At 39.5% G+C, this 14,543-nt stretch overlaps 1 protein-coding gene across 2 annotated transcripts in view; it reads left to right on the top strand.

Moving 5' to 3' along the window:
• nadka (NAD kinase a) overlaps positions 1–14,543 on the top strand; it is a 222,193-nt gene that overhangs the window by 117,731 nt on the left and 89,919 nt on the right. For both annotated transcript variants that reach the window (XM_052562924.1, XM_052562925.1), the window contains exons 5-6: positions 11,604–11,709; positions 12,256–12,341. In XM_052562924.1, coding sequence (XP_052418884.1) covers positions 11,604–11,709; positions 12,256–12,341 — 192 coding nt within the window. The remainder of the gene's footprint in view (positions 1–11,603; positions 11,710–12,255; positions 12,342–14,543) is intronic.

A 14,543-nucleotide genomic window follows, 5' to 3' on the forward strand; every position in this document is an offset into this window, starting at 1 on the left:
ATATAAAGTGGGTCCTTAGGCAAATAGTCTGGTGATGTAGGTCTGCACGTGTTTCTCAATTCAAAGCATGCTGATTTTGGCCGTGCATCCTCTGTTGTTCAGACTTTGCACATTCAACTTGGGAGTATGATGTCCGTGACAATGCAAATCCGGCAATTCTGCAAGCAGCAGCACACTTGATAACATCAGTCAGCTCGCCTTGGCGAATGCAAATTTCCTCACTGTACATTTACAATAAAACGAAAAAGGATATCAAATACCACTGCCTCCTTTCAATTTTTTTTTCTTCATGTAAACATAATAATAGCTTCAGAAATGTGTATATATTCAGCCATTACAATGAAACTAAATATTATATAAATTGCCTCTTTTTATCTTTTTAGTTGGTTATTACGGTTGACTGTGAGTGACGTCACATCCCAATGGAAACTCGCCCAATAAAATTACACCACCCCTGTCACTTGATTGACAGGTTTCTGTGTAGACGTCGGAAATTCAAATGCAAAAGGAATTGCGATTCCATTTGAGTTTTGGCAGTTTACATGCGCTGTGCAGAGAGAGTGAAAAAGCAAATGTGTAGTCAGTGTAATTTGGCACTCACTGTGCGTTCGCAAGAGCGAAAATGCAAACGGTAATGCGCGATTTACATTTGCATTTGGATTGTCACATTTTATGCATCCACAAATTGAAAACGCAATTGCAAATACAATTTAATTAAATACAATTTGCAATTCCTTTTGAATAATGTCCGGAATATCATTCCATAGATACGCACATAAGGTGTGTCAAACTCAGTTCCTGGAGGGATGCAGCCCTGCATAGTTCAGTGCAACACACAAACAATGTCGTTTTCAAATAAGTCTGAAGGACTTGATAAGCTGGATGTAAGGTGTGTTTAATTAGGGTTGCATCTAAACTCTGCAGGGCTCTGGCCATTTTGACAGCCCTGATATACATGATAAATAATAAGTTAAAAAGTTATAATATTATAACCAGTAATACTTTTATGTTTATTTAAAAAATCAGTTGTCACAATTCCAGCCTTACAATGGTGTTTGAGAGGAACGAAATCCACAGTCCTCTCGAACTACATTTTAACAGAGAAAACCTTTTTTTGAGCCTTTACAATGGTGCAACTTGCACCACCTGGTGCAAATAAGTTACATATGTGACTGGGTTGAATTTAAATTCAGAACCTTTAATTCAAATTGTGCATTTACACCAGACACCAGATAGTTCGACGATTGAACATTTTGAGTGTATTTGCTTCATTCGCGTGTGAAATTAATAAATTTTATAGCACTTTCAACAGACCCATGGCCATCCAAGGCACTTTACAAATTGCCTCACATTCACCCATTCACAGAACTCATTCATACACCGACGGTGGAAATTAACTTCACAACAGACACCGTCTATTTAAAAATGTGTATCCCCTATTTCTGGAGACTAGCTCCATGCGATCAGCGGGAGCTCAGTGATCATGTATCCGCCTAGAGCACTCTCAACTCGGCTAGTCCTTTGACATTTGCTGCTGGCTCTGATGTCTCTTTAGTTGTTCAAGATAAAATATAATTAGTTTGTGGTAAATCTAATCTTTGGTCTTTATTAAAGAGTAACTAAACCCTTAACCAACTTTTTTTAGTTAATGATCTGTAAGAATGGGGCTTTAATAGTGCTCTTCATTGATTCGAGTAACTTTTTTGACATTTGAGTGTAAAGTGTTTTAATTCTACAATATATGGTGTAAAATGTCCGAGTGCTACCCCCTTCAGGTTGAACGGTGGCTACTGCAGTAGATTTGTTCTATTGGATGTTGTGGTGGCAAGTGATGTAAGTGGTGGCAGGTGACATAAGCAGTTTCCAGCTCTCCAAGCCCCTTGGTACGAGCTACCACGCCCTTGGCATAAATTAAAACCATCTTGTTCCGTCAAAATTACTGTAGTGAGTCAGGAGTTGGAATTGTGAGTATGGAAGATAGGGCTGTAGTACTCGAGTCTGGTCTTGGACTCGAGTCCGGACTCGAGACATTTTTCTGTCGTCTCGGACTTGTCTCGGACTCGTTGAATTTGCACTCGGACTTGTCTCGGACTTGGCCATTGGACTCGCCAAGTCTTCTAGTTGGTCTCGACCGAGTCCAGCAAAAAAAAAAAAAATGTATCCTTCAATACAAAACCACATTTGCATGATGTCGCGAATGAAAACGTGTGGAAAACGCTAGGCGCGCCGCTCTCCTTATTTCCCAAAGCAATCTGTAATCTATGCTCGCGCTCCAGTGGCGTCTGCTGTTGCTGGGCAACCATGACCCGCTCTCCATGATGACGCAGAAGTTTCAGCAAAGAATAAATGGATTTCCAGCACTAAACATCCCTTTCAGTAGCTCTGATAATAGATTCATTTAAAAAAATGGCTATCCTTGTACAGCTATGATCATCTGTTTCTCCATCTTAGCTTTCAGTATTGTTCCGGGAAAGGATGTGCATGACCAGCGGTGCACTTGCTGCGACCTGAAAAGTTTAGATGTTTCTAATTTAATTTTCTACCTGTTAGATTGTGTTTTATTTACGTCTACACCTAGATACACCTACACCTACACCAAACGTCCCCTTTACAACAATAATTAAATACTAATTATTGTTGTACAGTATAGGGGTTGCAACACTACAGATTTCTAGGAGTCGATTTTTTTTTTATAAAAAAATGCTTGAGTTAGGCTACTGACTGTTACATGACAATTTAAATATGTAATGTCATATCCATTAAAAAAAAAAAAAAAAAAAGATTTAGTGTTTTCATTTGCAATAGCATGAACCACGAGTCGAGTATTTGTATCTGTAACAATCACAAAATGTTTCCTATCTGCATTCGGATACAACATCGTACATTTACTTGATAAGGCTGTTATGACTTTTTATATTTTTTTCGTAGTTATCACTGAACAAGTATGTCGTGTTAAACTGAAATAATTATTAATTTCTAAAATAATATTTATCGTGCAAGCAGAGAGATGTCATCACAAACGTTTAGTAATCATTTGAACACGACTGAATCCATTCAATGCGCACTTTCTCATTACGCAGAACACTTTGAGCGAGTCTTAATGTTAATGAACTTCACTAAACAGATGTGTGTGTGCCGCGCAAACCAGCAAAAGGTAAAGATGCAAACATGTAGGACAAGTAGACAATGTATCCGTATCTAAGCTGATTATTAGCCTACTCTTGAGAGAGAACCGATTTGGTTTTTGAGAGACTGAGACGCGCAGCGCATCTGTTTGATTGGTGAGCACGCTGTGCTTATTCCATTCATTCGGATCATATCGTAGCCTAAGCTTTAAATCATTGCCTTTTAAATATATACAAATACTATAACGTGTATGATGTATTATTATAGGTAAAATTACTCTTGTATCGCTCTGATTTCTGAGAGATACGCAGAGAGGCGACAACAATGCGGTGTTTGATTTGCTCTCTTTTCACTCATAAAGTTTACATTCATTCACTTCTGGCGCTGATGCCCTGGCTCATGTTATCTAGCAAACACCAGACTGTGTCAGCTTCAGCGAGTATTCAGGCAGAATTATTCCTTGAGCGTTATTCGTTTTTTAAGCCATTATCCTTGCCATTCCGAATAAGGTATTTGGCTTCAGGCACAACCCTAATTATTACATTACATATTTTATTTTTACATGCAACATAGATAAGGTCATATAGTAACAGCTCCACGCAATATTGTAATTCTAAAATTCAAGTCGTACTTGCAAACACTTTGTATGCATTATGGTTAATGCATGCTGGAGTAGTCGATTGTTTCCGACAGCGCTCGACTAGTACAGTATGACAAAAATATCGCTGTATTTATGTGCGCATGCCCAGTAGAGCCCTACGTATCCCTTCTAGCCTTGCTGCGCGCATTTGTCATATCCCGATCTTTGCGTGTGTCTGTGCACTGTGCCAAGGCATCAGTCATTTTATTTTTTGACCACAGGCATAATGTCAGCAAAAGCAGCATTATTAAGTAAATAAAATGAAAATAAAGTACATAAAAATAATTTGACCTTACAGCTCCAAACTCTGTTCTAGAGGGCCAGTGTCCTTTATAGTTTAGCTCCCAGGGTCGGACTGGGGGTAAAACCAGTACTCATTACCAGGGCCTCAAAGGAAGAGAGGGCCCTTGAAAAGTATGAATCTGAAATATATTTTATTTTACCTGGATATTTTCATGGGTGGGGGCCATCAAGACTGCCTATGCATAGGGCCCGGGATCTTGTGTAACTCCCCTGTTAGCTTTAACCCTAATTATACACACTTGAACCTAATCAAGCTCTTACTAGACACACTAATCTTGCAGGTGTGTTAAGGCCAGTTGGAGCTAAACTTTTCAGGACATTGGCCCTTCAGGATGTAGTTTGGAGACCCCTGTCCTACAGAGTTGTTACTTTGCACATGCTTTTTGATCATTACAAATAATAATGTAAATAAATTTTCTTAGAATAGGAGATATGCTGTCTCGCTCATCACAAACATTATCAGTAGTTAAGTATGTGGTCTTGAAGAGGACCCTTTTTTCTCTCATTTGGACTCGGACTTGACTTGGACTCGAAACTTTTGGACTTGGACTTGACTTGGACTCGAACCTCTTTGGACTCGGTCTTGACTTGGTCTCGACTAGTCCTGGACTTGGACTTGACTTGGACTCGACAAAGCTGGACTTGACTACAGCTCTAATGGAAAACGACCAGGATAGACTATTATAGCATCTATTTAGCATAGCATTTATATACTTATTTAGATTATTTTGTGTAGCCTATGTAGTTAATTAGCATAGTTGTTAGTGTAACGTTAGTATTGTTAGAAGAATAGTTAGTTAGTAGCATAGTATTGCATCAGTTAGAATAGCTTCAAGCTGGCGTAGATTTATCTGTATTTAGTACAGTGGTCAGTATGTGTAGTGTTGGTGGTTGCTACAGCACTGCTGGACTACATAGTTTTCCAGGAGACTTTAAAATTAGGCACCAGTGGTTGCATGCACTTGGCCTGAAAGACCGCGAGTTCCCGCCTAGAGCTGGAGTGTGCAAACTGCATTTTACACGGGATTGCTTCTCCAAACAGCTCACGCTGAAAAGCGACGTGGTGCGGGAGTTAAGACCGCAGTTTGAGCCAACGTCTCGAATTGATATGGCTCAGGCCACAGACACCTTGACATCCTCCACTTTTTTTTTTTTCAATTAATCCGTCACTGCGGTTCTCAGGTTCACGCCCCACCCGCTCAGCCCGACCTCGGTAAGTCCCCTCTATCTCCGCTGTGCTCTGCCCACTTTTCAGCAGTTTTCAAATATTGCCAGTGGGTGGAGTCAGGCTCTGACCAGGGGTTTAGTTACCCTTTAAATTAATCTATTGATATGTTATATATATACAAGCAAAATCCTTTTTATTCCTGTTTCTGTAAAAGTATGAAAAAGTATCATACAGCTCCGCATGTATCCACATACAGCAATGATGACTTTGTCTTCCATTGTTGTTTTTGATTTTCCCTCCGCTCACTACGTTGTTATCACGTCACACGTCTGGTGTGAACGCACCATAAAAGCATGCCTGCAGGGTGCTGTGTGTCCACACTTGATGAATTGTATGAGTAGCATGCACATTCTTCAAGGCCACATCTGTATTTAGGCACCAAGCACTGCACTGAGAGGACCCTATTGGAATTGCTTTGTTTCTCCTTATTATTCTTCTGCTTCTTCTTCTTCTTCTTCTTCTTCTTCAAAGTGAATAACATATTTGAGGGCTTAAGCATGCTCCAAAACTTTGCACATTTGCAATTTACATCTGATATGAAACAGGAAGTTACTGTAACTCAGGCAAGCAATATCCGATCTGCCCCAAACTTCACACGTTTGATAGGTGTTCTGTCCTGAATAAACACCCATGCCCAAATTCAGTTATAGTCATAGCACCACTAGCTGGTAACAGGAAGTGACATGGTTAACACTGTTATGGACTCCTAGGAACATATTAAAAAGTGTCACCAAGTGATAAATACACTGACAACATGCTAAAAACCATACTAAAACATGCTAGCAGCACTTAGCTAAAACATGCGATAAATTAAGTGAGACAGAACATTACTGTAACTCATGCATACAATGTCCAATCTGCCCCAGACTACACAAGTTGGATTAGAGTCCTGGCCTGAAGACATCTACACACCCATATTAGGATATAGTTATAGCACCACCTACTGGCAATAGGAAGTGACATGTTGAACATGGGTACGCACTAGTGGGCAGTGTTGGGTATAGTTACTTTGGAAAGTAGTTAGTTAGGTTACAACGTTACCATCAATTAAAAGTAATCAGTTATGATACAGCGTTACCTATTCATAAAAGTAACGTGTTAGAGTACTCATGCGTTACCAAAAATTAAAAGCCGTTTGCAGCGGCTCACACACGACAGACATAGCCCCCAGCCCCTTTAAATGCACCTAGAAGTCGTGACTCCCGACAATGAATAACGTCAGTCATCCGACTAAATTAACACTGCAGGATAACAATAACAGGAAAGACAGTCAGCAATCGGCTATTCCACATGGCGTTTTATTTATTTATTATCACAGAACATATTATTAATCAAAATTCGCACCTAACGTTACCCAGCCCGGGTAGCCGAGGCTACTGTATATTATGAGCACCACAAGATAACTCCTGATTTTTCTTTAACTTTAAATAATGCAGTTATCAAAGTACAAGTATGCTTACTTGTAAACACAACCTTAAACAGGCTTGCAGATTTAAATCCATTTAGAAATGATGAACAACCAGCCAGCCAATGATCTAACAGAAATTAACAGCTGCCTGTCAAACAAAAATGATAACAAACCGAATTAAATCCTTCACTGCCACACAGGCAAATGACAAATCGCTTAATAGCCGAACTAATTATTATTAAAGTGTCACTCACAGTCACAAGCCTAAATTCGCTTTAACACAGTCCTCTTACATTTACTCTTCAAAGTAGTGATTAAAACGTAGCGTTAAATTTGAGGTAGAATTTTTGGCGGTCGACAGAAGCTTTTCACCAAAGCAGAGTGTGCATTTTACCGTGATGTTCTTTTCTTTTTCGTTGACAAATTGAAAATAATGTGCGTACTACCATAAACCAAACGCTGTCCTCTCTGCTATCTTGCCGGGAGTTCGAAAAAAAAAAAAAAACCCACACACACAGGGTCAGGCGCAGGGCACAGATGCATCACAGCCATTGACTTTACGATCACAGAGCTTCGGCTCCGCTGATACATCCGCAGGTGGCACAGTAGACCTAGGCCTACTGTCTGACAAAAAGCAGGCTGCAGTCGGGATTTTCCTTTCCTTAAAATAACGGATTACTTTTTTAAAAAAATAACGAAGTTACTGACTACTTACGCACGAAACTAACGCGTTAAGTTACACATTTCAGGAAAAAAGTAATTAGAGTACTCTAACGCGTTACTTTGTAACGCGTTACCCACAACACTGCTAGTGGGAACATAATTACTTATAATATTAACTTATAATTTTTTTTTAGGTGTTGCGTTGTGTGTGGTGCTGTGTAAACATAAAACCATGTCTGCATTTGTGATCGAAGAAACGTCAAACAACAAGCGCAACCTTTACACTGCTTAAAACTTGCATTTTAATTATCAGTGGCAATTTTTTTAAATATAAAAAATAACTTTCAGTCTGATTTAGAAGTGACAGACTGTCCTTGCAAAATTGGAACTGCCTCACTTTATAGATCAGTCATTGAACACAGACCCATTGTAGGCTACTCTGCAGGTTCAGGAAACAGTCCTACATAAAATGCATCTCACATTGTCACAAACTATGGGCTTGAGTGAGGAAAGGCTGGTGGATTTGAAAATGGTGCATCCAGCAGATGTAACAAAGGAGCTGCCGGCAGGCTTGCACCAACCACATGTGACGACCCCGTGCTGGACTTCGCTTCATGAAAGGCGATTCGGTGATCCACAGCAACAAAGTAGTTCCTCTTAAGGAACTCGAGCTGCATCAAAAACGCTTAGCGTGAGCGATTCTGAATATCATGTGTAATCAGTCCAATGGAAGAGCGTGAAGCTATAAAAACACGTGCCGCCCAGCTGGCATTGGCTTCGCATCTTCAGCAAGCGCTCTGTGTGTGAATGTCATTTGTTTGTCTTGTGAGTCTTATTTACTGTTGTCTGTCCAGTAGAGCTCTAAGTGGTGTCTAAGAGCAAGGCAAATACTAAGCATGTTAAGGGCGAATCCGGATCGTGTTACAGGTTGTGTGTTTCTCCCTGCCCGTGATATATAACGAGTGGGGATACACACAGCCTGTGCGTGGTCTGCCTGGGTTCGAAGCACGCTGAGTCGGCTCTCAAGGGGGGCGGCTGTCCGCACTATAAGAGAATGTCGGTGCGGCTGCTTCGTTCCCGGATGGCTCTCTTTAAGGAGGGAGCCTTCGCCAGCTTCTGCTGAGGACGTCAGCTGTGCTTGTGGGGTTTATGAGTGGATTTGGCGGAGGGAATTGAGACGAGTCCCTATCTCCTTCCACTTCCACCAGATCCGGCGCCCAATCTCTGGAGTCGCATTGCCCTCCAAGCCGCTTAGAACAACGTCGGCTTTGGTGGGCAAAGGGTATGTGGCAGCAGGTCAGGCTGGTGCGTGTCTGCACACCATGGTGGTGTTACGGGCGAACCAAACTGACCTGCTTAAAGAGCTAGACGAGGGAGAGGAGATCAAGTCCCATGATATATCTGAACTGAGAAGGACCGCTGATCTTTTTCTCCCCGCCACCAAAGAGACCACATGAGCGATTGGGTGGTCCATGGCAGCTATGGTGCCTGCCGAGAGACACTTATGGCTGACCCTTGGCCAAGAAGCCCTGACACCAGAAGCCCAGGGCTTCAGAGGGCAGCCTCTGCTGGTGTAGAGCGGTGTACACCGCAGTACACGGTGCCCATCTCTCCTCAGCACATTCTGGGGGCCGATCTGCCAATCCTGCCAGTGTTCCAGGGCACAGCCGCCCCTGCGGGAGCCTCTTACACCAGAGGTCAGTCTCGGGAGACTGATTCCCTTAGTAGATTATTAGGCAGTGTGGAAACTACTGCCAAATGTATCTCAATGTGTCCTGCATACAGTAGAAAAACGCTAACGTATTCAGTTCGGCTCTGCACCGCCGATGTTCAACGGTGTTACTACGACGATAGTCGGCCCAAGCAGAGTCTTGTTATGGAACAGGAAGTGAAAACCCTATTAAAGATGGAGGCTATCGAGGTGGTCCCTTCTCAAGACAGGGAATCCGGGTTTTACAGCCGATATTTCTTATTTCCAAAGAACGATGGGGGGTTGCTACAACTACAACCTACACTACAACCGTGGGAATTGGTTGTAGTGTTAGAGGCATTGTGCAAACCTCCGTTTGAGCCTATTCAAGATATTTCAGACAGACATCTGACGCTTAAAACCGCCTTTCTGTTGGCCATTACCTCTCTGAGGAGAGTAGGAGATAGGGGTGGGCGATATCTCGATATTTAAAATATATCGAGATATTTTTTAAACACGATATGGATTTTGACATATCGTATATATCGATATATTGTTTATATTCTGATTCCGCCACTTTGCTTGTTTGCCTTCCCTGTGCTGTGCTCGCCCCCGCTCGCTCGCCCCCCGCCTCCTTGCTTTTGTCCCCTCTCACCTCGCGTGTAGAGAACTAGTCAAAAAAAAAAAAAAGACAACTGGCTCCATTATATGGAGATACTTCAGTTTTAAGGCGTAGGGCGAACGGCAGGCAGATGTCTACTGTAGGGCCCAATGAAACGCGGACGGAATCGCGGAATCCAGTCATAAAAATGGAATTTACAGTTTAACGGGGAATGTCACGGAATTGGTCAAATTTTAAATGAATTAATCAAAAGTCGGTCATGCACTTACATCAAATCGCGAAATGGACTAATATCTGCAAATATTAACCCGGAAAAGTCTATTTAAATATGAATCCTGCATGTTCTGCGTGTCTGTGTCAACGAATGGAGCAGAAGCGCATCTTCATTCATTAAACACGGAAGCTCGCATAACGCTCGCGCTGATTTCATTGTCTTTCCTCTCTCTAAATAAAGACGTGAACACATGAGGAACATCTCCAGAACTGCACTGAGAGTCACTTCATGAGCTTCTGACCGTTTGATTTGAGTAAGACTAGCTCATATCACATCATAGACTGTGGTATCACATACACAGAACTGTAAAGGTAAACCCGTCAAAATAAAAGAATTTAACAGAAATCTATTACTATTGTACAGCAGAATGTAGATAGCTCACTACTACTACTATTAAAATGAAACGAACATAATTTTATAAGGAATAATCACACAACATTTCTCCCATGTTTTATTTTTAATAGTAAATCCCCTTTGTTTACCAAAAAATAAAGTTTGCTTAATTTTAAATAATTAAAAGATAAATTAAATGAATGTTTTATGCCTTCATTTGATAATCAGAAAAATGTAAATACACAGAATTTCTGAAGGGAAAAAAACATTTCACATAAGGCTATTTTAAGAATTGTTTTTAACTAATTAAGTTGTTTTTATGCATTTAAATAATTGCACATGCTAAAACACAGAATTAGGTAACAATAAAACATATGGTGAAGAAAAAAAATAAAATGTTTCATAGGCCCCTTAACATGTAATATTTGCCATATTTGTTTTTGCAGTAGTTTTTTTTGGGGTTATTTTTCCTGTAAAGATATCGAGATATATATCGTATATCGAGATATAGCAAAATATATCGAGATATATTTTTTGCTCCATATCGCCCAGCCCTAGTAGGAGATCTGCAGGCCCTCTAAGTGGCCCCTACTTATCTTGATTTTGCACCTGGCATGACCAAAGCGTTCATATACCCTCAAGCGGGATATATTCCCAAGGTTCCCTCTGTGACACCACAACGTTTTGCGTTTTGCTTTCACAACGAAACACACATCATCTCCACCACACTAATAACAATACGGCAGCAAGAATCAAAGTTACGCATTCTTTCTTTGCGTATACCAGGGATCCTCAAATCTGGACCCCGAGATCCACTTTCTTGCCTACTTTAGCTCTAATCCTAATCAAACACACTTGAGCATGCTAATCTATGCCAATCAATGTCTTTGCGATCATTTGAAAATCAAAGGCAGATGGCTTTAATCAATCAATCAAGCTAAAATCTACACCGCATTGGACCTCCAGGGCAAGATTTGAGGATCCTGGCGTATACATTTGGGCGGTGTTTTGCAAATATTCCCACACAGTGACATAGATGTTGGGTCTTGTTTAAATTAGGTGTTTTAGGAGGGTGTGGACAAGTCTTAACTTTTATAAAGAATATCTCTTTGGATTTGAGATTTTAATCTTTGCAAATTGACAGATCTTCTTTATGCACCAAGAACTTGTAACCCTCCAAAGAGAAAGGAATTTTTTTTTTAATTGCATCATATGACCCCTTTAAAGCATAATGTTTTTTAAGTTCTGTTCATATTTGCTCTTTGTTGACATTGACATTCAGAAATTTTCTTGTTCTCTGCTATAATGGCTTTCAGCAGAAAAATATGATTGTCTATGTGGAGAAGACCGTCATTGAAGATCCAGCCATTACTAGAGACAGCTTTGTCTCCATCAAAAACAACATTTGCACTTTTAGAGAAGGTAAGGCATTATCCAAAAAGTACTTTTATTATACCTGATGCAGTTTGTTTTGGTATGTGTGTATTAGGGATGTAACGATATTATTAGATATTGTGATATTGCGACAGCAAAACTGTCTCAAAATTATCATGGTCACATGACAATGTAAAAGTGTTCCGGGCAAAAAGTGTAGATTTTTAAAATATAGTTAAACTTTTTATACTAACATAAAAGGTCTTTAATGTTGTGTTTTTTTGTGCCATTTATGCTTTGGCACTGTATCTGTAAAATGAACTAAAACCGAAAGCACAATAAGGCTTCATCAAGTCTGTTTTCGCTGCTCATTTCAAAACAATTCATTCACACGATCAGTTCATGATCCATTGTTTTCCGTGACTCAGTACGGATTAGGTCACAGTCAATGCAGTGAATTTGTTTATTGCATGTGCTTTGAGTTTAGTGCATGCTATTGCAGTGCCTGTAAAAACTGATTAGGAATTAGACACATTAACCAGTTAAGATAAAAATGTGTAAAATTGATGTGCTACCTGTTGACATGTTTCACAGATTATGATGATATTTCCAATTGTGTCGACTTCATAATTTGTTTGGGAGGAGATGGGACTTTGCTGTATGCTTCTTCTCTCTTCCAGGTTTGAAAATCATTTATATACTGATTTAATGACATAATCAAATATAAGTTCACTATCAAAGAAATAGAAATAACATTTAAAAAGTGTGTTGTATTATATTATTATTGTGCCATGTTCACACTCACACTGAATTATTACACTTTATTGGTAGGCTACATTATACATTACATTCAGGGTTCTAAATTCACTTTTTTGATCACCAGCCAATGTGGCTGGTAACTTTCTAAAGTTACCAGCCAAGCAGAATTTCCACTAGCCATATTTTTTTAGGTAAAAATAACATAAATTATGAGTGCCACTGAATGCATTTGATCATTTTATTAACACTGTTGGCATGAAAAACACATAAAGTACAATGCATACAACAAAATATACACTGAATCAAATAAAAAATGATTAGTTCCCACCACGAAATTGCTTGTTTAGTTTTTTTTTTCTTTCATGTAACTTACATGCGGCAATCCTGACAAAGCATTACAACATTCTTGTGATCAAACACAAGCCATTCATGACCCGTCAGCCATTTGGCATTACATTTTTATTTTCTATGTTTCTCTGTCTATATCCTCATCCCCTGCCTCATTCCTCTTTTCACCCCCAGAAATATGTCCCAACCACCGCCACATTTAGTTTAATCTTATCTTTTTTCTTTAATAGCTAACTCCCTCCTCTTTCAGTCTATGCTCCCTGCTCTGGCTCCATTCGTTCTTCTTCCTTGTGTTTTCTAATGGACACTCTATTCGTTTCCATGGTTTCTCATGCTGGTTTCACTGCAAACTGCCTGCAGCCAATGGGCATATGAAACGTCATCACGTAGCATTACAGCACAGTGTTCATGGGAAATGTAGGAAGTGCTGCCAGGGGGATAAATGACCGAGAACAGATCCTCATGTCATGCATCACCAACCAAACTGGCTAGTAAGTTTTAATTAACACCCGCCAAAATTTATTTTAATTTTAAGTTAATTTAGAACCCTGATTACATAAAAAATATATATAAAAAATAAATGCTTGTTTCTGTTCTAGAAAACTTTGAGTCATAAATGAATCACTGACAAACAATTGCGTGCATATTGGCAAGTAGTTGTGTTGACAATGATTTTTGTTTGATGAAGTATAAGTATGACGCAATATAACTAAACCCAAAACTACTCAAGCCTTTAACTCTTTTTACTAAATATCCCTCTGGATATTTAGTGCTTATTAGCCTTTTCTTTTACTATATTAATTTTTAAGGCTATATATGGCTCATCTCCAGGATATGGGGATTTCATTGTGGCTCCATGAATACATTTTTTTACTGTACACATTTTCTGTGGTGAAGAACCAAGTCTGGGTCAACGTTGCATTCAGTTGAAACATTTAAAGAAGAATATCTGAAAGATAAATCATGTTAAACTAGAATCAACTAGAAATGTATTGTTTTGCCCTCTGTCAAAACAGCAGTATAGAACATATTATCATTTTTATGTGATTTGCCCTTTTCTTACATTATTTGTTGATTGCCCTCCTCTTTGTGTGTGTGTGTGTGTGTGTGTGTTTTTGATCATGTGATTTAGTTTTGTTTATATATGGGCATTGTCATGTATATTCATTGTCTGATGAAGAGCATTTAAGCTTGAAACATCACCTGTGGTGAGAAAATAAGTAAATACGTCTCTATCTCTGGAGCTGTGGTGTGCCTTCTTTGATGTTTTGTTCTTATTTTTGTCTGGTAGAGCACCCACATTGAGCTTTTTTGGCCTAATTTATGTGCATTCTTGGACCGGGGTTTAATAACATATTTAATCAATCATCATCAAAGCTTTATTAGGACACACGTGGTCCCGAAAACACATACAATACAGCAAGAAAATTAAACAACTAATAATTATAAAGAGAGACAGAATCCATTACATCAAATACATACAGACTAAAATGCCAGTGATTCCACGTTGGTGAAAAATCTGACTGAACAAAGTTTGTCAGTGTTGAAATTATACTGTTTACAGAGTCTGATAACATACACATACACTTGTACAGTGTTCGTGGAAACCTAAGCAGCAGCCTCAATCCATCGTTATATGCTACACTGAATTTCAGCATGCTACTCTTTCTATAACAGTATACTTAGGGGAACAAAATGCTCTAAAAAATCTAGTCCTAACAGATCCTTGTCCCGGTGGTTGTCTGAGACAAGGTCTTTAGGGGATCTGTATCTGG

This window comes from Carassius gibelio, chromosome B8, assembly GCF_023724105.1.
Source record: "Carassius gibelio isolate Cgi1373 ecotype wild population from Czech Republic chromosome B8, carGib1.2-hapl.c, whole genome shotgun sequence".
NCBI classification, from domain to species: Eukaryota; Metazoa; Chordata; class Actinopteri; order Cypriniformes; family Cyprinidae; genus Carassius; species Carassius gibelio.